The sequence below is a fragment of the Vipera berus genome, assembly GCF_964194415.1.
Source record: "Vipera berus genome assembly, chromosome: 3".
Lineage (NCBI taxonomy): Eukaryota > Metazoa > Chordata > Lepidosauria > Squamata > Viperidae > Vipera > Vipera berus.
The window spans coordinates 20097519-20121443 of record NC_138204.1 but is presented as its reverse complement, the minus strand read 5'-3'; the positions used below and the strand labels follow the sequence as shown (position 1 = coordinate 20121443).

The 23925-nt window shown below is 38.6% G+C and overlaps 1 protein-coding gene across 1 annotated transcript; it reads left to right on the top strand.

The window, feature by feature from the left end:
• PARD6B (par-6 family cell polarity regulator beta) lies at window positions 1–23925 on the top strand. The gene is made up of 3 exons (XM_081325858.1): window positions 1–210; window positions 7086–7308; window positions 23046–23925. The coding sequence occupies exons 1-3, from the start codon at window positions 130–132 to the stop codon at window positions 23873–23875; spliced, it is 1134 nt and encodes a 377-aa protein (XP_081181984.1). The 5' UTR covers window positions 1–129; the 3' UTR covers window positions 23876–23925.

Here is a 23925-nt window from a genome sequence, read left to right as displayed (position 1 = left end):
CGAGCTTGCGTCGGCTATTCCGCAGAGCCAGGCGGGAGGCGGCGGGTTTAGCGGAAGGCGGCCGAGCAGCGAGGCGCTGCTGCTCTCCCCCTTCGCCTCGCCGACCCGACCTTCGAGTTTCCGCGCGGCATGAACCGGGTCCAACGAGGTGGAGGAGGCAGTGGTAGCGGGGGAAGCCACGGCCTCGGCGCTATGGAAGTGAAGAGCAAGGTGGGTGGCGTCCGCGAAGCGGAGTGGGAGCTGGATAGATAGGCTTCCTCGTGGGTGGCTTCAGTGGCTGGGAGAGGGAGGAAAATCCCCCCCCCCAAAAGTCCGATTTTTTAAAAAATTGTAGTTAAAGGAGGGAAGACAACATTGCTAAGGGAGACGGCTGTCTTGTTTCGGGGCGAGGAAGGGTTTCGTTTAATTAAGGATTGGTTTTTATTACCCATTGTAGCAGAGGGTGAGTGTGCTCCTGACCATGTAGAGAGGGCATTTCTATTGAGGACTTAATAATCCCATCCACCTATTTGGCGCTCGCATTGTACCTGTTGTAGGGTGTAGGGAAATAGTTTCGATCAGAGGTGGTGACTACAGTTCACCACCAACCTTGAATTACGACCTTTTCCTAAAAAAAAAAATCAGATAGGATTAGGATGTGATTATATACTAAGAAGAAACAACATTCTGTGTGTATTGCCTGTGTGGATTGATGATGAATTGTCCACAAATTTATCTCATTTTTTGTCACTGAAACCTACCCCTACCCTCCCCCCTTCTTATGACATGTTAGGTGACATTCATATGGGATTAAGTGTCAGTTGGAAGGTGAGTCGAGAACTAGGTAGTAATTTTGTCTCCAGAATCCTGCTTCATAAAAAAATGTACTTTAAATCAGTAAGGTGCAACAATTGCACTATAGGAATTCACTAGAAGATGACTTAACTCTTCTGAGTTAAGTATTAACCATTTTGTTTTGTACAGGAAAATGCTAGAATTCCCTGTTGTCTTTATAATCTCTGTCTTTGTAAAGATACAGTAAGAAGCTTTAAAGGGAGTATGGATTATTATAGAAGTAGGAGATGTAGGCCAATATTCATGATTGGTATAAACTAATAGGGTGTGGTTATGTGTAGGCATTACCTCTTTGCCACAGTTTGCGTTCCGCTCTACACACAGCATATTTGTTCCCGGCTGTAATAACTAGTTTTGCCCAGACAGAAGAATCTCAGAAATTGTATTAGAATTCTGTTCTTTTGCTATTTGTGGGAGAAGTATTCTTCTTTTTATCAAGTATCTGTCTTACCTGAGGAAGCAGTGATTAGTCACCATATCCATTTCCAGGCATAGCAGTTAATCCACAGATTCTGCAGAGTGCCATACAACCTTAGGTGACATTTAAAAGATGTTATGTACTACATTATTTAGAAGTTGTTCTCAATACCTTTTATGTATTTTTTTAGTCTAAACATTTTTAATCTGGTTGCAGATGAGATCACATTTTAAGAACTTGTAAAATCTCTTATGAACAGGGTGTAGGGGATGCCATTTTGAGCCTTCTGTTTCCTTTAGCCATGTAAATTTAAGTATACCCAAGACATTGCTCACCAGGATACCGTAAGCATTTTTGAAATTTGTGCACACCTCGGTGCTTGAGTTCTGATATTAAAAGTTAACAAAATTGATGTAATAATACAATTTTACAGTGGATTATTTTTGAAAAAAGCATAGACTAATTTCCATTTTAGGGGATTTTGGAATATTCAGAGGCCCTGAATATGCTAATTGTATCTGTACAAAATATGTACCCTGAGGTGATTTCTAAACTTGTGTGTTATTGTACACACCCAAGTACATTATACTTTTCTATAGATTAAGCTGCTCTTTTTATTGTTTGTGTAGTCATGCCACAAATTAAAGAGGTACGCTGTGATACACATGACATTTTGAGTAACAGGATGTGTCCTACTATAGTCTGACTAGGAGAGAACATTTTATCATTCATTTACTTTTGTGTTAACTATTAGTAGATACGGTGAAGTGTTTTGGCATTGTTCTTTATTAAGAGGAAAAACTATGTTTTGACAGTAATTGCTATGAGTTATAGTTTAAATCCTTTTATTGATGATAGTTAAAATTTTAGATAAGCAACAAATGTGATCCTTAAAAAACATTTACCTGGCCTCCAGGGTTTTAGATTTAATGTGAAATACAATCTGCATATTCTTGTTCTTTTCCCTATTTATGTAGTGAGGTTTACCACTCCTTTAAAATATTAATGTATTCCTAATCTAAGTTCTCTAAGTTCCTTTTTTTTAACTTTCTTTTTACTAAGACAATTTGCTTGCAATGGTCACCATATAGCAATAATATGTAGATTTTCCAGATTGGCTGCGTTTCTAAACTGCAAGTTCCAAACCTTTCTGAAAATGAAGGTATAACTGCAATTCCTAGTTGTACCAGAGTAACAATATATTTTGTGTATTGCCACTTTTCATGTTTCTTTTGAACATGTACTGTTGCATACAGAAAGCAGGGCATGAAATCACTCTTTCCTAAAGCTCTAATGTTTATTTCTTTAATTATGAATAACAAAAGCTAATGAGTATAAAATGTTTATCTTTTCCTCATAACTATACATCTGTTAGTGATCTGTAGTGAAACTTGATGAAAATAAGTGGGAAAATATTTATAGAATCATGTAAGGACCATAAAGCAGAGAACTAGGTTTTTTTACACATGCATACATTGGATTTTGTAGTAAAAAATTACAGTCTGAGAATTCACTGTATATGAAGAATCCAAATCAGAAAAAAACTGACTGGCACCAGTCAGGGGGAATATGTTCCATCCATGTTATTATATTCCTGTATAGCAAATACCATTATTTCATGACTGCATCTTCAACATGACTTTCATTTTGAGAGGATATCTAGCACTACAAATATTTTTATACTTAGAAAGTTAATTTGGGAAACTGAACAATCCTGAAGGTGTGGGACAGACTTAAGACAACCTTTTATCCTGAACAAAAGTGGAGCCTGGAGATTATCATATTTTCCCCTTTCATCTTTCATCTGATCCTTGATCTTTTAACTATGGCATGATGATGTGGTCAGGAGAAGAGATTTTTTTTATCTCTATTACCCTCTTAAGTATACATCTGTTTATGATCTGTAATGAAGCTTAATAAAAATAGATGGGAAAATAATTATAGAATAAAGTAAAAAAAAACTTAAAGCAAAAAAAATTGTGGGTAATTATTTTATAAGTACAAGAAATACACAAATAAGACATCATGGAGGGAAATGTAATGGCATGCAAGAAAAAAAAATGAATAAGCTAAGGGAGCAATCTTCCAAAGCACTCTAACCAAGATGAAAATAATAAAATAATAATAAATGCAGGCTTAGTTTTCTTTACTAAAAAAAATCAGCCCTGTGGAAAATGTATCAAATCTCAAACAAGTGAACTATGGAAATCCAATATGTGTCAGTGGCTATGGTGTCTGATCTAGTTTTTAGTTCTTTATGAGCCATGGAAGCTCCCTGGATGACTGCATCGGTCACTTTCTCTTAATCCACTTTTTATATCATACGATGTTGTTGTTATAGGACAAAAATAGGTCTTTTCTGATACTTAGATATAAGCACACACTGAATAAAAATAGTAATACTGAACAAGATTGGCTTGGCTTGGTTTGGATCATGGAAAAGTGAGGGAACAAAGCATAAAGGTTGCAGAGTAAATATTTGGAAACAGCCTATAATTCTATGAATGTGACAGAAGTTATGCAGTTTTTTAAAAATGTAGATATACAAGTATGACAGCATAACACAACATCTATTTTGTTTGATTATTGTATAATATAAACTTAATAGACTGTATAGGATTTTATTTATTGACTGATTTAGAAAATTTAGTTGTCTACTTGTTCACAGCAACTCTAGATGGCTTACAAACAATAAAGATGTTTACAAGAATGCAAGATGGTTTGAAATTAAGCCCATTTATTTAAATGCTTTACAAGCCATGGTGGAGTATTGAGGTTGTTCTCTTGCAGCCTAGTCAGCCTCATAGGATTGTTGTGAAAATAGAAGGCGGGAGGTATTCTAGGTTATACAAATAAAGCTGAGATATAAATCTAATAAAAAGACTTAAATCAGGAATGATTTTTTATTTCTTTGATCAGTTCATCCATATGTGATAACTGTTTTCACAACTAGTTCTAAGTTCAGGTTTCATCACTGTATTATTGACTGCTAAAATTATGAACCCTATCCTTTCCTGAATTAGGAAGCGCCATTCCCAGTTGCTAATGCCTTGATCATCTCAGTTGCAATGTGGTCTACACTGGGCTGCCTTTGAAGAGCACTTAGAAGCTACAATTGACCCAGCATGTAGTGATGCAGACAGTATGCCTGTGTTGCACCATTGCTCTGCAAGCTGCTCTGGTCCCCCAAATAGACTTCAAGGTGACAATTGCCACCTATAAAAACCTTCATGAGGCAGGGCAATTTGTGGGACTCCTTTGTCCAATTATCTCTGCCTATCCCACTAACTCTGGCAAGGTAGGCATGTTCCAGGTCCCATCTGCTAAGAAATACCAACTGGTGGGATCAAGAAATTTGCCTTCTCTGTCATTGTGCCTGTCCTTTGGAACACCACGTCCCTTAAGATTCACTTGACCATAAACCTGCTGACATTTTGTATATCTTTGTAAACCTGGATGTTGTCTTGAACATCTAGGGTCTGGAAATTGATTGAGCCTATCTATGGAATCTGTGACTATGTAAAATGGTCTTGTAAAATCAAGGGGGTCAGGAATCTCTTGAAGATTAAGGCAAAATCTCCAGCCACAAGTCTGCATGTAAGCCTCTGTAAAATTTAAGCCAAATTCAGACCTCAGCAAAGTTGGAAATGTATCAAGTTTCTTAAAAAATTAGGCCAAGCAAGTTGAAATGTTACTTGAAATTCACATACACTTGAACTTTAGTTTAAAAACTGATCAAACATGCATGTATGTAGATTTCCTAGTGCTGTAAATAATATTTGCTGTTGCTTTGGCTCATTAGTAATTTCTGTAGGTGAGGGCGGTTACTTGTTTCTCTGCATTTTGACTACTTTGGTTTATCTTAACATTTTTTTAAAACATTGTTAGACTACACAGAGAAGAAGTTGAAAAAATATCCTGGAAGAAGGTAATGGGCAAGTGCTTTTCCTGCCCAAACCCCCTCTGCGTTGATGCTGTCAGCAGAACTGGAAAAGCTTCTTCATCTTTAGGCATTGTCTATTGATTGATTGGACTCAAATGTAGAAAATATCATTTGAATCTTTTTTCCATTGCTATTTCTGTCAAAGGCATTGTGAGATGTTCAGAGTGCAGCATATTGGAATATCCACAGGTGCAACTGTTGGACAAGGAAACTTATAAATTCCTCTTCTACTTGCACACCTAATATACAGGCTTAAATAATTACGTAATTGACATGCATGAACCAAAAAAATCTAGCATCCTGTCCATTCAGGTGTTAAATGCTTCTACTACATACATTCCTTATTAAATAATACCCTCCAAAGCTAGGAAGGTAATGATTTAGAAGGATGTAGAGAAGTACTTTGGTATTTCCTTTCAGAATAAATTTCAGATTATGAAGTGAGTGAGGAAGAACATGGAGCATTTTGTAACAGAAGAGCATATAGAATTCAATTGCAGTGGAACCTGAAAAGGGGAAGTGGTTTAGGAGATTTACTGTGTAATCTTGTGCATACTTACTGAATAGCCAGATTGTGTTGGATAGAGAACACATTTGTTGGTTCATATTGTTGGAAAGAGAAATTTATAAATGAAGAGATCCATTTGTTTGCTGTGCCGTAATTACTGCTTTTCAAAGTTACTGAATATTATATGTCAAAATCATGTATGAATGACAAGAATCTTGGGAATAGTGAGAATGGGGAAGAGCAGTGGCTTGACATTTATTTATTTAAGAAAATTTATATGACCACCTAACTCACTCTCAGTGACTTGGCAATTTACCAAAATAAAAACCCTATATAAAAACAATAAAAAGCAATAGCCTCACCCCTACCTGCTGGCAACGACAGTCACTCAAATAAGCCACTTGATCAGCTCCATCCCACTCTAGGTTTTTCAGGCCTGTTGGCAAAACCAGGTCTTCAGGGCCTTGTAAAAGAGTGTCAGAATGGGGACCAAACATATCTTCATGGGGATGATGTTCCACAGAGAGGGAGCCACCATGGAAAATGCCCTTCTTCTTGGTCCAGCTGGATGTACTTCCTCCCTCTGGAATGTAATGTGGGAACAGTTACCCTGTTTGCCGTGCTTGATTGGCAGTTCCGCCATCTTATTTCAATGGGATTTTGGCCATAGTGTGTTTGTGTATTATCTTTCCTTTTATGTGTGATTCTGTTTTAATGGGGAATAGGAAGTTTGTTTTTGTCTTGTGCTTTTATTTTCCTTGTTGTGCACTACCCAGAGTCTTACGGTCAAACCAGACAAAAGTTGAATAAGTTATATGCAATTGCAGTGTGTTTTAGCTTCTCAAATTTTAACTCAATCACTTGAAAATTAAATATAACTGAAAATTTGCCTGAAATGAAAAATTATTCAGCCCATATTTCTGTTCTTGTTGGGTTGCATAAACAGTCACGATAAGTGAAGTCCTTGGTGCTCTCTGAGCTTGGTTGCTTGCTTGCAGATGTTTCATTATTCAACTCATGATGATATTATTAGTGAAGTAATGAAACATCTGCAAGCAAACAGCCACACTCCACATTAAGGACTCCACAGTTCAACTCTGAATTACATGTATTCTGTTAGGGTCATGACAGGTGGGAATTCGTTATATACCACATGTGAAGTGTTTTGGCATATAGAGACCACAGAAGGGTGCAAAATGAAACATCAGAGAAAGAGAATGATATTGTAATGCAAAGCTATATAGAAATGATTGGGAACAAGAACTTTCATTTTTTAATCTTGGGTGCAATCCCTACCATGAATTTGACAATTTGACAGTTATAAAGTATTCTGATATATTTCCTATCGTCTGAGTGTTGCTAATGTTTTCTGGTTCTTATAGTTTGGTGCAGAGTTCCGACGGTTTTCTTTGGAGAGATCAAAGCCTGGCAAATTTGAGGAATTCTATGGATTACTTCAACATGTTCACAAAATACCCAATGTTGAGGTCTTAGTTGGATATACAGACATTCATGGAGATCTGCTACCAATTAATAATGATGACAACTACCACAAAGCAGTCTCTACTGCTAATCCTTTGCTTCGGATTTTTATACAGAGAAAAGGTAAGCATTCCATTAGTATTAAAGCCTTCAGTGAGTTTCTTTATGTTAAATTTATTTATTTATTTATTTATTTATTTATTTATTTATTTATTTATTTATTTATTTATTTATTTATTTATTTAATTAGATTTTTATACCGCCCTATTCCCGAAGGACTCAGGGCGGTTTACAGGGCAGCATAAAATACAATATAAAGATAATATAAAATTAAAATAGATTAAATTAATTAAGCCCAACAATTAAAACAATATATAAAAAGCTAAAACCCCTTCAGTCCAGGCCTGATAGATCGAAAAACCAGGTTTTCAGGATGCTATTTTTTATTTTTTTTCTGTTTTTTGCTTGAATTAAACTTAGTGCTGGCTTGAGAATTCCTGAATTATTTAATCCTGAATTGCTTCTGTCCTTTTTTTCTTGTTACATGATCTAAAATTGTACAAAGTGTGGTAGTTTCCATCTTGTTTCATTTTGTTTCAGTACATAAGATTAAATGGAATGGTGCTTTCCCTCTCCCCAGATTTTTGACAGGGCATGACTGTCACCTGAAACACCTTTAATGTAATCCTTGGATCATGCCTTATAAGTTTGATATCAGTCTCACCTCCTTTGTAGCATTTGAATATCGCTTGCTGAGTTTGATCATGAAGGAATACATGCACAATAGTGATAGTTAATTGCAGATGTCAAAAACACCAGCACAATCACATGGAAAAATATAATTTGATTATCTTAGATGGCATATTAAGAAATAGAGCCTTAATCTAAGTTTTAAAGTTATTCATGACTTCTACTTTTTTTTAAAAAAAAAAGCTCTATTGAGAAGCTTCTTTTTTATTAGATTTTTACCCTGCCTTTATCACTTTTTCATAAGTAAGTCAGTGGGGTGAACCTCCTCCTCTTTGAGGTGGGTTGGGCTGAGTGAGAGGGACCGGCCCAAAGTCACGCAGCCAGCTTTCAGGCCCGAGGTAACGTCTCTGATTCTTCCCTTCTTCAGATCCAGTCAGCTGTGGTTGGATCAAGAAGGAGCCTGTTGGCTACATATTCCTCCCTTTGTGTTTTCATTACTTCTACTGTTGCCCAAATGAAAGAAGCTGCAATTTAAGTGCTGTTTACCAATAAGATACGTTGCTTCCTCAGGCAAAGAAAAATAAAAATGGCTGTGTATGCTGTTCTTGAGAGATGAAACATGTTTTATTGGTCTAAAAGGTTTCTTTGAATTAGACTGCAATTCTTATGAAGGAGGAGGTGTGTGAAAGAGGAGAGGGAAGGGAAATTAGCTGATTCTTCTTATGCTTCGACAAGCTAGGACAGTGGTTCTCAACCTTGTCAGCTTGAAGATGTGTGGACATCAGACTGGGGAATTTTGGGAGTTAAAAGTCCATACATCTTCAAGCTGCCAAGGTTGAGAAACACTGCTCTAGGAATCAAATCTCAGGCTAGCAGGATACCACAGTTTGGTTTTGCATTACATCTAGGAAGCAGAGGTAGTCCTTGACTTATGACCGTAACCGAGCCGAACATTTCTGTTGCTAAGCGAGACGGTAGTTAAGTGAGTTTTGCTCCATTTCAGGACCTTTCTTGCCACAGTTAGGTGAATAACTGCAGTAGTGAAGTTAGTGAAGTGAATCTGGCTTCCCCATTGACTTTGCTTGTCAGAAGGTTGCAAAAGGACACTGCTACCGTCATAACTGTGAGCCAGTTGCCAAGCATCTGAACTTTGATCACATGGCTGTGAGAGGCTGAAATGGTTGCAAGTGTGAAAAATGGTCATAAGTCACATTTTTTTAGTACCACTGTAACTATGGTCACTAAATGAATGGTTATAAGTTGAGGACTAACTTTAATAAACACTGAAGTAAGGTTTCTCAAGACAGATACGTGCATGTCAAGTTAAGCAACGAGAACTGCAGCTGCTCTGTATGGAATGATGGACAGAAATGAATGAGCTGGAACAAAGGAATCTCAAGAGCTAGAGCAGGGGTAGGCAACCTCGGCTCTTTTATGACTCATGGACTTCAACTCCCAGAATTCCTGAGCCAGCTTGGCTGGCTCAGGAATTCTGGGAGTTGAAGTCCATGAGTCATAAAAGAGCCGAGGTTGCCTACCCCTGAGCTAGAGGAAGGAAAGAAGAACGAATCAATTTTTTTGACTCCGTTATATTTTTTACACGGAGGACTAGAGATATAGAAATCAGTAATAGAACCTTTAAATGTATTTGGAGGACTGTATAATGGTTCTTGGCAAATGTGTGAGGAATGGGGGACTTTTTGATTTTGGACACATCAAAAGAAAAAGTCTTGTTTCCAGTGACCATTACTTTGAATCCCCCTTCCCCCCCCCCCCCGCTGGCTTGAAAGGTGGGGCCAATTTAGATAGATAGATAGATAGATAGATAGATAGATAGATAGATAGATAGATAGATAGCAGACAGACAGACAGACAGACAGACAGACAGACAGACAGACAGACAGACGTAGATTCTAAAGAATAAACAAAATTTGGAAATACTTCGGTTGTCTTAGTTAAAATGTAAGTTTATTTACAGAGGGCTTGAAATATATTTATCTGAATTAGCTAATAAAATGAAAAATCCATTGGTATTTCAACCTTTCTATGAGTCAGGTTTAACTGATGTTCTCTTGTTCAAAGTACCCTTGATAGAAAACTTATTTGGCTACTGTGAAATGAGTATTAAACATAATGATGGGGACGCTGAATAGTGGATGGTGGCTGAACATTGATTGGTAAACAATGGAATACACATTCCAGCAGCCAATTTCATGTATAGTCAGTGTATCAGGTCATTGTATTGTACTCTAGAATCTAAATAGCTTGGATATGCCAAGATAGTGTCTATTTCTGTGTTTTACAGTCACACAAAGAATCCATTCTGCTTCTGAGTGAAAGCAGAGGCCCCTTTGGTTGCCCCAGTCACTCCCCTTCAGTGGCAAGTCATAATTATTGAAACCCAGAGCCAAATAATCCAATTGTTTACGCAACCATATATTTAAGGCCACAGTCCTAACGCAAGTAACTCCCAATTTATTGCCTGCATACAAGTAAAGGTGTTTGCCATTCTGCTCGCTCCTGGTTTTTTTGATATCAAATGTTTGCTCCTGATGTTTTTACTTTCCCCAGCATTTTTATCATATGTATTTCCCCCAGTGTCAATTTTGATAAGATCTAAGCTGAATCTCTTGAAGCAAAATACTGATTCATAAGTCAAATTTAGCGACTGTGGCTAAAATCCTTTAATAGTCATATGATTAGAGCAAATCCACTTTGTAGGGATGGGATTACTTCTCACATTTAAGCACCATGTATATATATTGTTTCTCTAACAATGTGTACATAATGCATCCATATTTTCTGATCAACTAAAAGAGTTTTGCAGTTCTAAATTTGGATAGGAAACACCTCGTGTTTCTTCCAAAGATATTGAAATTTTATATTGATTTTACAAATACTGAGAACTGGTTCATACAGTTTATTTGTTCAGGTTTTTTTTTAATCACAGCTCTGTCATGGCTAAAATATTAGTACATTTTAGGGGATCATATGTGGCAACCTTCTGTGTTTTAGCTCCTAACCTGTGGCTAGGCTCATTATAAATGTTAATCCTTTACCTCCCCCTAGCCTGCATTTTATCTATGGGAAAGGTTTTGAAATAATGGTTCATCAACGGCTTGGTAATTCAATAATTCTGTACAAATTCTAAAAACAGAGATTGGATATAGTAAAGACCTCCTTTACAATTATACTGCATAGAAATGTTTTCAGTACCCAAGTCTTGAAATTTATGATACAGAATTACTTTGAAATGCTGTTTAGAGCATTGTGTAGATGTGTGTGTGTGTGTGTGTGTGTGTGTGTGTCTTTATGTTATGTGCAGTGGCTTAGCAGTTAGACATGCTGACCTTATCAGCTGTAAAGCTGACAGCCTGGATTCGAGACCCAGACGCTGCACAACGTGGTGAGGTCCCATTACTTGCCCCAGTTCCTGCGCACCTATCAGTTTGAAAGCATGCAACTGCAAGTAGTTACATAGGTACCACTTCGATGGGAAGATACCAGTGTTCCGTGCACTTCAGCAAGTAGTCATGCTGGACACATGACCACAGAAATGTATTCGTACAATGCTGACTCACTCCGCTAAGAAACAGAGATGGGCACCACCCCTTAGAGCAGGACAAAACTGGACAGGGAAAACTTTTACCGTTACTTTTAAGTTTTAATTGCAGTTCTTTAACCAAACTTGATTCTTACAGAGTAGGTTGCTTTTTGCTTGTATGTATCTGAACTCAGTGACAAAGTTTCCTGTGCATGACATTTAGTCATGCTAAATGAGATTTCTGCAAAATTATGATCCCAGGAACCTTAGGAAGAAAAAAAGAACCTGTTCTCTCATTCTGGAGTGCAGGACATAGAATAATGGATCTGTGGTAAGGGGAAATAGATTCTCATTGAATGCTAGAAAAAAACTTCCTAAAATAGAAATAGTTCACAATTCCCTAGACAGATCCCCTTTATTGGATCTGCTTAATCAGAGGCTACATGGCAATCTATCTGTGGTTTAATTTGGATTCCAGCCCAAACAGGGTATTGACCTAGGTCAGAGGTCTCCAACCTTTCCGGGCTCGAAGACCAGAGGGAAGGAGAGTAGCTGGTACGGCACTAGTGGCCCCGTTCATCCATGCAGTATGCGCTGGAGCCGTGTGCATATGCGAACAACCATGCACACCACAGTGGCTAGCGGCCCTGTTAGTGCATGTGCAGATGAGCAGTGCAACCCACCTGGGCTAGCATCCCTGTTCGCGTATGCACAAAAGAGCCGCAGACACCCACCCCACGCTAGCATCCCCGTTCGCGCCTGTGCGCAAACGGGACCACGGATGCTAGCGAGTGGGGGGTGAGAATGCGCGCCCACGTGGGTGTGCACTGACCAGCCATTTCTGCGGCCCGCTGGCCAAGAGCCCACAGCCCATAGGTTGGGGACCCCTGGCCTAGGTGGCTTCTTTCAACTGTATGGTTAAAAATAGTTTTTCTGAAACAAAATATCCAGAGAATTAATCATAGTTCAGTGAAAGAAGACATGCTTGCTGAAATGTTAAGAGTGAAAAAACTAGTTCAACTTACACAATAGCCATTAAGAGAAGTAATCTGATAGTTTAGACTTTGCACTGAAAGCAGCATTTTGTAATAATATGCATATGCAACTTTACTACTCATTTGCAAAAGGCTGTGTTTTCTTATCGGGCTTAATTTTTGCTAAGGAATTTAGAATTTGTGTCTCTTGATAAGGAGTACATCCAAAGTTATGCAAGAAATCTCTTGTGTGCAAATGTATATCCTCCTCCACCAACAACACACATACACACAGCCTCTCTGGAATCTGTAACTTCCTGGGAGGCAGCATGGAAAGGCAGGAAATAGTAAGCTCTGATAGCAGATATCATCTCATTACAGAAATAACACCATTTAACACAGATAAAAAACTCTGTCTAATGTAATTGCTCAGTTAAGTCTTCATCCAAGAGATATAAGTAGATGTGTATGCACTTTTTAAAAAAAACCCACATAATCTTTGTTTCAAACCTTGCATATATTAGCATAAGGTATACATTTTAATAGCACTTTTCTTTTAATCTTTGCAAGTGTTTTCATTTACTCTTACGCTTGTGAAAAATGGGGAAAGGGGTGGTCTTTTCACTTCCTTACTATTTGCATAACCACTGGCAGAATATTTAGTTAAAACAATATCCAGATTTAATACAGCTTTGGAAATTCAGGAATTGGATTTGACACAAATGAAAATATGAAAATAATTCCTACTTGTAGTAGAAGCTTTGTACAAATGGAATTTCATGATTGGATATAAAATATTGACTAATATTTGGTGCACATTAAAGAATAACAACAGAACAGACGCAGCAGCAAATTCATTTATGAGTGGATGTGTTAACAAGCCAGTCATTGCTTGGTTATCTCAAGGGTGCTTTTTTCTCCAAAAGGCAACTGGATTGTTGTTGTTGTTGTTGTTTTTTCTACTTTGAGGAAGAAGAAGAAAACATTGCTTGGTTAACCAACTCAAGTATTATATCAAGTATCAACTGTTGCTTGGTTAGCCAACTCAAATATTAATACTGAACATGAACTCTGGATGTGTGCTCTCAAGGGAAACGGGGGGAAAATGTTCTTAGTTTGTTCATGGCTTGGTTTTCTGGTGTCTTAACAATGGAAAAGCCTCAGACCTACTTACAGTAATGGCAGACTAGGTGCAGATGGTTTATTGGCCCTATTTGCTCAAATGAAGATTGTATGGGTGTTAGCTAATGCTAAGACAACTTCTTTATAAGGTTTGTTGTGGCTTGCAAACTACTGAGTGAAGAAATAGCAATAGCATTTAGACTTACATACCACTTCGCATTGCTTTACAGCCCTCTCTAAGTGGTTTACAGAGTCAGCATATTGCCCCTCAACAATCTAGGTCCTCATTTTACCAACCTCGGAAGGATGGACGGCTGAGTCAACCTTGAACCAATCAGAATCTAACTCCTTGAGTGAGCAGTGAGCTAGCCTGCAGTACTGCATTCTAACCATTCTAACTGCTGCACTTGAAAATAACCAATTTTCAAACAAAAAAGTTCCAAAAGTAAGGGGGGAGGGGAGGTTGTTGCATATACAATGTATAATTGTACTACTCTTATTGCCATTTCATGCTTTCAGAGTTGCTAACAGGCAGTCAAGTACCGTATTTTCAGGCGTATAAGACGACTGGGCCTATAAGATGACCCCCAACTTTTGAGATGATTTTCATGGGTTAAAGTCTTATACGCCGGAAAATACAGGTAAGTAGGAAGTCACGGCTGCTTCTCAATTAGGTGAAGGTTTATCAAGAGCTTTTGGCCTCGAGATCAGCTTTGCTCTGCCTCGCCTAAACCTCGTCTCCTCTCGCCTTGGCGCCCCCTTCTACTTCAGCCACACGAGCTGGCTGTTTCGGCCAGGAGCGACGAGCATTGTGGCCCAACACTTCGGGGAGGCACCAGGTCTGAAAGAAGGCGGTTCTTTCCATAGGTTAGTTAATGAACAGGGCGGCGGAAGAATGGGGGGGGAAGAAACGGGCTCAGCCCTGCGCCACAAGTTTAAGATTCACACACACACCCCTCCCCAAGGCCACCTTCTACTTCAGGGCGGAGGGGCGACCCCGGGCTGCTGAAGCCCCAGCGCCAGCTTTCCGCTGCAGTCTGCCTGTCGCAATTCCCGAGCTGCGCCTTCCCGGACGGGTCTTGCTATAGGTTTGCCGCGGCACCACACCCTGAAGTCAAACTCCCAGGGTCAGGTGAAGCTTAGCTCTGCACGAACATGTCAGGTTGGCCTCCGCCTGGCTTCCCGCGCTCCCTTGAGCTTTCGTGCTCGCGGAGCGCCAGCAGCTCGGCACATGCTTAACTCCCACTCCCTTCCAGAAAAAAAAAGGGCTGCTGCCGTAGGACGCCGGTAAGCTGGAGCCTCAGCCTCGATTGGGCTGGTCAGTTTATTTATGAGGAGGTCGTCTTTCGCCATTCTCGAGCGCTGGATTTGTCCGTTTCCACTAACGTCTCTGCTCCCGAGGATTTACTATTTTCCGGCGTATAAGGCGACTCGACATATAAGATGACCCCCGACTTTTGAGAAAATTTTCATGCGTTAAAAAGTCGTCTTATACGCCGGAAACAATACAACATAAATCTATATTTTGCTGCAGGTGTTGATAAAGGCTTTGGGGTGGTTTAAATCAGTGCAGTTGGCCAATGCAATCTTTAGGTGGTATATTCAGTATGCAGACTTTGGTTCACTTCAAGGGTATGTTTATTAAAAGCAGTTCACCTTTTCTGCCCTGTAGGCATTCCTGTCACTTTTGATAACAGCTTTTACTTCTGGTTTATTATTGCTGCAAATTTAAACTGATTAGTTGTTGTCAGAACAATGGTTCCTCTGTACGGAAGAATACTCCTTAAAATAAATTATTCAAGAGTTATCACAAGGCTATGTAGTCATGCATGCCGGCCCTGCTGAGATTTTAAATTATACTGTATATACTGACAGAATTGCATCGCACGCTCAGCTGTGTTTTGGTTTAGCTCAGAGTGTCACTCAGACCCAGAAATACAGTTATTTCATGGCAAGCTAAGAAGCTTTTAATAATAGAATATGACTAAGTTTGTTCTTGGTTAAGCAGTATTGGCTGCTATCACTTAGCATGTTGTCTGAATCCATTAAATTATGATTAAACATCAAGTAGTCTTCCAGAAAAAGGATATGGGATATAGGATCAACTCCGGAGCAGAATATTCCTTTCTGCTAGTTTATTTTCCCCACCATTTGAGAGCCATATCACCAAAGTAGAATTGATTAGAAAACTAAGATATACTTTAACTTGCCATCTGTAATTTTTGAGATGTTTAGAATAGTACATGATCTGAAGAGGAAACCAGTTTTAGGGGTTATATCAATATTATTTTTTAATAAAGTGTGTGTGAGAGAGAGTTGGTTGCCCTGTCTCCAAACTATTGTGTGCTGCTGTTGTGCCATAAAACAGATAAAGATAATCTTCATTTAGGAGGATATATCCTCTTTTATCTTAGAGACCAGTCACAGTTATGATAGTGATTAAAAAGTAACTTTGTGACCAATGCCCACATTTACAACCTTTGCACTCTCTCTCTCTCTCTCTCTCTCTCTCTCTCTCTCTCTCTCTCTCTCTCTCTCTCTCTCTCTCTCTCTCTCTCTCTCTCTCTCTCTCTCTCTCTCTCTCTCTCTCTCTCTCTCGTGTTTGCCATGATTGCCAGTAGGTGTCCTATACCTACACTTATTCTCCCACCCTTCCCCAACTTTGCAGAGTGGACAGATTGCCTAAATATCTTCCTATGCTACTTTTCTCCAGAGGTCATCTTCCCTAAAAATGGCTAACCAGCCAAGCTTGCAGCTGCTGCCTGAAACAGACTAGTCCTTAATCAGTTTCACATTGAAGGCTTTTTTGTTTGCCTCTTAAGTGACTTGGCTCACAACTGCAAGCACACTAAGCAAACAGCCAGCACAAGTGCATTCCTTTTGATGTGTACCGCACATTGTGTGCCTGATTACTCTCATGTAATCCCTGCCTCTTCGTTTCAACTTCCCAATTGCAGTCACTAAAGGAGGACTATCTGTATATTTATCCAAAGCAAATTACAGTTGTCATTTGCATAACAATTTTATTACAAGTGTTCCTGAATCATTTAAAAACAATGTGCCATTGAACATTGTGAAATGAAATTCAGGTTGTTAGCTTCAAAAATAGATAAAGTTTATTTGGAAATACAGAAATTTATTTCTAAGGAATCATTTTGATATAATGGTTTTCATTTCATTTCATATGAAGTTCTGTCTATATTATGTAGGGTCTTTATATTCATGGATTATTTAATTTACTCTTTTCAATTTATAGTATGTTTCCTTTAGCTGTGACAACACTGCATTACTATAATTTTATTTAGAAGTTAGCATTCTTACCTGGTTATGATGAAGTTGATTTTTTTTTTGGTGGGGGCCTGATATTCTTTCTTGAATAACATTTAGTGGACCTTGATCTCTGATCAACAGATAACACCAGAATTTGCTGCTGCTAAGTTCATTAGTTTCAGAACAATAGTCGGAAGCTGAATATTCTGTATTGAGTAAGTGATGTGGTCATTAAGCGAAACTTCATGTGACAGCACAACTTAGCAATGGCAATTCCAGTAGTCCCAGTTGTGGTTATTCAGTTGTGATAGCATTGTCATTAAACAAGAATCTCATGCTTCTGCCCTGATGTGCTTGCCTTCACTTCAACTCCCCCATCTGCTTATCTTTACCCCCCCCCCCATCTTCTTTTTTGGGCATCCTGTACTCCACCACACACCCCTGCTACCCCGACTGCCACCCTCCACTGCCAACAACTGACTTTGCCATCTTCTTCCTCCTGGTGGTGGCCCACAATCTAGGTACTGGACAAGGGTGCAGTCTTAGGATGTTCATGGTGAGGGCCAGAAGACAGTGAGCCTTGTCTGCTGAACAAGTTTGCCAGACCTAGCTGGGGAAGAGGCAAGGGAATAGTGAGGTTTAGCACTCTCCATTCACTTACTTTGTGTCAAACTCAGGCAACCTGATCCACTCATGTAGAATTCAAGCTGACTACTTTATTATATGCTGCCTATAATACAGGAATCTCCCCAGACTGCTTGCCTTCCTTTGGGAAGAGGTAGATAAGGTTCCGTGGAGCTGGGGGAGGGGGGAATCAGCTCTAGATCTTTTGCAGCTATGCAACAATTCAAGGATAATTCCCCACTTGAGCCCTCTTCCCTGCCCTAACTGGGTATTCCCCAACATTTTGATAGATACTTACTCCTCACAAAGCACCACAACTGTATGTTCTCTTTTTAATCTCTCTCTCCATCCATTTCCCCATTCGGTCAAACTACAGAACTACAGAAAATTGACTACTTACTCTACTTATTAGGTATTTCTCACTTTTAGTTATTCATAGTATTTTTCCTTGATCCTTGAACATTAATTTTCAGTTCTTGTTACATTGTACGGTGTGTCAGATTTGCTGCAAATTATTTGGTTTCTCAGCCAACAACATGGGTTCACATGTATGTAAACCTAATCATATATTCATAACCCTAACCAACTCGCCTCCAAAGTCACCATCAGTATTTCTTATAAATATATCAACCACTCAAGGAACATCACACATCTTTGTCTTATTCCCTGCTTAAAGTTAAACTATCCCCCAAGCATTCCATTTGTTGTACTCATATTTTACTCCCATTATGAAATGCTCTTGAGGTATTTAGCAAACAGTCTTTAACTCCATATTCATCCAAGGTATTGAGCATTACCCAAACCTACAAATGTACAGCAGCTTTAATTGCATTTACACACTTCTTTGTTTTTTTAATTAATTTTTATTGAGATGTTTCAACAATTAAAAAATACAAATTTTGAATTAAAGAAGTATAAAGAAAATTGATAAGAAAATGAACAAGAAATGGAGAAAAAGAAATAGAAATGGAGAAAAAAGGAACAATTCCAAAGAAAAGGCTTTCTATCTTCCTGATAGCAGTTACAAATTTATATTTTTCTCAAAGATTACATGATAATTTCCTTCTTTCCATAAGCTACCCTTTCTAATCTTGAAACCCATAAATCACAAGTTCATTTTTCAGCAAAAGTCCATATGAGGTTTCTAGTCACTAATAAATGACATTTATATATTTCTAAAATATGTGAAAACTTGCGAATTTTTCTGGAATACGTGCCTAATATAAAACCATACTACATGCTCCCATTTTTCATTTGTATTCCATTTATTTAAGGGATTTCTAAAGCTGCTGTTCTCACAATTTGTGACTCTGGATGGTGGACATTGATAAAAATCAGAAAATAAGAACAGAAAAAATGTAATACTATGCAAGATCCAAATAAGGAAACCAGTCAAAATTCTACCAAACTATTTTCCCAGGGAGACTTAACTAATCTAACCAGATTGTAGTTTTTCCATTGTCTCCTACTTTCCCCTTTGTTATAGGATTAGAGTTAGATGTGTGGACTTCAACTCCCAGAATTCCTCAGCTCTATGTCCACTCTCATAATAAAAAAAAATATTTCCATCAAGATATGTTGATACAGGGTTTGTTTGTTTAAAAAGATCCCCCTCCCATTTCTGTGAATGGACTGTTTCCTTGCTCAAATAACAGATTTGGGTTATTTTCTAACTGTTTCGGAACTTGAAATGTTATCTGCATTCTTCCACTAGAGGATAAAATAGAACGGATTAGATTCCGTGGAAAACAGCTTGTTGGCACCACTGATACTCTCCTCTAGTTTTCCTAGCCATTCTAGGTTTTTGAGTTTACAGGAATATGTGAGACCTCACGGATGTTATCACAGTTCCTCATGAATATGGAGTTTTGCTTAGAGTTCTTACTGTCAGAGAACATTCCTATGACGGCTTTTGTAGGGTGTGTGGATTTTTTGTCAAATTAGGTGGTCCCTAACATTAGAATTATTTATAATCCATTTTCCAGTGTAGAAACAATTTACACACTGTTTTTCTGTGGCAAGTTGTGAAATGCCATAAACGATAATGTGTAACTTGATTGAAAATGAACTCAAGTATGTTTATGTTAGAATAAAACAACTTTTAGAGTCTTGCAACATCTTCTAGACATCTGTAGATAATTTTCCTGGAAGTATGAATACCCTTATCAAAGTAGATTTCAAGATTCTGCTGGGTTTAGCATATTTCAGATGACTCTGTTACGCTGTACCATTGCGTACCAGTTACCTCAGCTCTAATTTTCAAACAGCATTGCTCTGAAAAGACATTTTTTGTCAAATATAAAAAAGGGTTCATGTGCAATACTTACAAATTAAATATGACTGTAGAAATACAAGTATTTCCTCAAAACTTATTTTCTTCTCTTTGAACTGAAGTATTTTGCAGTAGTTGAGCATTTTTCTACTTGGTATGCAGGTTGCTGGGAATATTGGTTTGTGGTTCAGCCACTTGTTAAAAGTATCTTCCAGTGTTTAAATATGTTACTTATTTAGTCTGTTGCCAGTGATTTTACTTACTCTGGAAGAGGGCAGAGAAGAAACTTTGTGGAATGGTATTTGTTTTCAGGAGATTAAAACCAGGTCATTTAGCTGTTATCCAGATACTTGGCAGCAGTGGGTCCCCTGGCACTCTGCCCATCCTCATGCTTTTTATTCTCATATACTGAAAGTTGAGAAGTAAAAAAAAATGTAGCATAGAAGTACATTTGGAGTAAAGAATGCTCAGGTACATATCTTACCTCAAATGACTGATTCTTTGTTTTAAATGCTTTGAGTTTCTGCTTTTTTAGCAGACATATCTGCGCTAAAATCCCAGAACAAAAAGAAAAAGATCCAAAATCTGTAATGGACCTAATATCACCTTTAAGCAAAATGAATTTTTAGAAATTCATAGAACATAGAATAATGAGGCTGGAGGAGACCCTGAAGTTCTTCTATTCCCACCCCTTCTTTGACCAGGAGACACTTTATCATTCTGGACAGATTGTTGTCCAGGCTCTTCTTAAAAACCTCCAGTGATGGAGCACCCACAACCTCTGGCAGGTTCTGAAGCCATTCCACTGATAATTGTTCTCACTATCAGGAAATTTCTTCTTACTTCTTCGTTGGATCTGACTTTAATGATCTTCCAGCTGTTACTTCTTGTGCTGCCCTCAGGCGGTTTGGAGAGTAGGTTGACTCCCTCTTCTCCGTGACAGCCCCTCAAGTACTGGAATAGACTAGAGATACCTGGTCCCCACAACAATCATTATACAGTTTAACCTTATGACCAGAACTGGATGCAGTGTTCCAATTGCAGTCTTACCAGCATAGAATAAAGCAATACTGTCATTTCACATGATTCTGATTCTGTCCCTCTTTTGGTGCAGCCTAAGACTGCATTGGCTTTTTTTGGCAGCTGCAGCACACTTCTGGCTTATGTATAAGTGATTGTCCCCTTTGTTGTTGTTATTGTTAGTTGCGAAGTCGTGTCCGACCCATCACGACCCCATGGACAATGTTCCTCCAGGCCTTCTTGTCCTCTACCATCTTCTGCAGTCCATTTAGGCTCATACCTACTGCTTCAGTGACTCCATCCGGCCACCTCATTCTCTGTCATCCCCTTCTTCTCTTGCCCTCAATCTTTCCCACCATTAGGCTCTTCTTGAGTGAGTCCTTCCTTCTCATTAGGTGGCCAAAGTATTTGAGTTTCAATTGGTTTTTCTTGTTTCTTTTACTTTTCTAATCACTGAATTGTATTCTGTTGGATAGAGCATAGTGTTCATGTCTGTTGAGATCCTTTTGTATCTTGAATCTAATTCTAGCTTGTTAGCTATTCCCTCCAGCTTGGTGACATCTGCAAATTTGATGAACTGCCTTTCTGTCCCCTCATTTAAATTGTTTATGAAAATGTTGAAGAGTGCTGGCCCTAAGAACCTTGAAGTACCCCCCTGCATGCTTCCCTCCATTTAGATGGAGGGAAGTACCCCCCTGCATGCTTCCCTCCATTTAGATGTACAGTAATTCCTTTGAAGACTACGCGTTGAGTGCGGTTGGTCAACCAGTTATGAATCTATCTGGTGGTGATGCTGCCTATCCCACATTTTTCTATCTTACCAAGAAATAGGCTATGATCTACTTTGTCAAATACCTTACTGAAGTCTAAGTAAACTTATGTCCACAACAATTTTCTGATCCACTAATTTAGTCACTTTGTCAAAGACGGCAGTAAGGTTTCTATTATGATCTGTTTTTAACAAACCCATGTTGGTTTTTAGTAATCGCTCTACTTGTTTCTAAGTGCTCACAAATCCATATTTTAACCCATGAAGGTGGATTTTTCCTAACCAAGTATATAACAAAAAGGCTTCAGCCTTTAGAACAGAGGTCACCAGCCCAGGTCCGTGGCATGCCAGCAACCGGTTCATGCAACAAGCAAATACTGCTAAGCTTGTAAGCCGCCCTGAGTCTTTGGAGAAGGGCGGGATATAAATGGAATTAAAATAAATAAAAATAAAAAATAAAAAAAAATTCGTGGGATGCAGGTAGCAGGCAAAGGCACATCCTCTCCAGTCCGCAGAATAAGCTTTCTCTATGGAACCGGTCCCTGATGCCCAAAAGGTTGGAGGCCACTGCTTTAAAAGCTATTTCCCAAAACTTTTGTTTGGGGGCAACTTGCTGTATGACTGCCTGTTAACCTGATCAGCCCATATTTATATACCGCAAAGGTCTACCAACTTTTAAGGTATTCTTAAATACAGAGTAATTTGGTATAGCTGGGACAATCTAGTCACATTTCTTATGTCAGGCACATTACAGAATACAGAATAGTGGAAGGGACTTTGGAAGTCTTCTATTCCAACCCCCTACTCAGGCAGGAAACCCTATACCATTTCAGACAAATGGCTGTCCAGTCTCTTCTTAAAAACTTCCGGTGTTGAAGCATTCACAACTTCTGGAGGCAAGTTGTTCCACTGATTAATTGTTAATCAGTACCATTAATTTCCTAGTTTATACCCTCTTTGACTGTTGAGTTTTTGCAAATTCAAACACTTGCAACTATTTGGTAAAATTTCAACTGCTCCAATAAATGATTCTGTTTTTATTCCTCTGTGGTACTGGTAATGATAAAATAGGGCAAGGTAGCAATATTTTTGTGGTCATACATTGAATTTTTGGGAAAAGTGTAATATTTTATTCTTGTTTTTGAATTTTTCTTGCTTGCTTTCTTCTTGCAAGAAACCATAATGACCTTATTTGGTTATATGTTGTTGACATTTCAGCAGAGTGATTCTGGGCATATCTTTGTGGGCAGCAGAAAAGGTGTGTTTTATTAGACTGTGTAATATATACCATGAAGGTGTTGGACCCCAGTCAAAGCCAAGAAGTAGGGGTGTGTGTGTGTGTGTATAAAATTTCCTGCTATTGTTCTACAGCCTTTATCAACTTACTTTCTATTATCATCTTATCAATATCTTGACCAGCTTGTAAAATAAATTAGTAGGAGAAAAGTGTTATATCATGTTGAAAACTTCAAACAGAATCTTTTAATGAGTGATGTTTTAGAGGTTCTTTGGAATATGTTTTGCCTTGTAAGAATTACTAATACATTATTTTCTCCTTCTCCTTCACTTTTGTAGAAGATGCAGACTATAGTGCCTTTGGGACAGATACCATGACAAGGAAGAAAAACGTCTTATCCAATGTGCTGCGTCCTGATAACCATAGGAAAAAGCCACACATTGTTATTAGCTTGCCACAGGACTTCAGGCCAGTGTCTTCTATTATTGATGTGGACATACTTCCAGAAACTCACCGCCGAGTGCGGCTTTATAAATATGGAACTGAGAAGCCTCTAGGATTTTATATACGAGATGGCTCTAGTGTCAGAGTAACCCCACATGGGCTAGAAAAAGTTCCTGGTATATTCATATCCAGGCTGGTTCCTGGAGGTCTGGCTCAAAGCACAGGTTTACTGGCTGTTAATGATGAAGTCCTAGAAGTGAACGGTATAGAAGTTTCAGGAAAAAGCCTCGATCAAGTTACAGATATGATGATTGCCAACAGTCGTAATCTGATAATTACTGTGAGACCAGCAAACCAGAGGAACAATGTTGTTAGGCACAGCCGGACTTCTGGTAGCTCAGGACAGTCTACTGATAACAGCATTCCAAGTTACACTCCACACATTGTGCCACGCTACCAGCCCGAGGAAGAAGACAGTGATGAAGATGATATAATCATTGAAGATAATGGGGAGCCACAGCAAATTCCAAAAGCTGCTCCATCCAGTGAAAGTCTGGATTCACTGACACAAACTGAGACCCACCATGAGCCAATGCAGAATGGCTTCGTTTCTTCCAGAGAAGTCAACTTGTACTGTTCGACAAGCAGCATTAATGTGGAATTTAAAATTCAGGGTTCTGACCAAAAGACCTTAGAAGAAGATGGGACAATCATCACATTGTGAAAGTGCTTCATTTGCTTTTTCAAATTAAGAGGCCAAAAACTATACCTACT

Excerpts from the sequence above, each read along its gene's own strand:
- PARD6B (XM_081325858.1), top strand. The coding sequence starts at position 130 with ATGAACCGGGTCCAACGAGGTGGAGGAGGCAGTGGTAGCGGGGGAAGC. Across the intron at positions 211-7,085 it reads CTATGGAAGTGAAGAGCAAG|TTTGGTGCAGAGTTCCGACG; the intron begins GTGGGTGGCGTC and ends TGGTTCTTATAG. Across the intron at positions 7,309-23,045 it reads GATTTTTATACAGAGAAAAG|AAGATGCAGACTATAGTGCC; the intron begins GTAAGCATTCCA and ends TCACTTTTGTAG.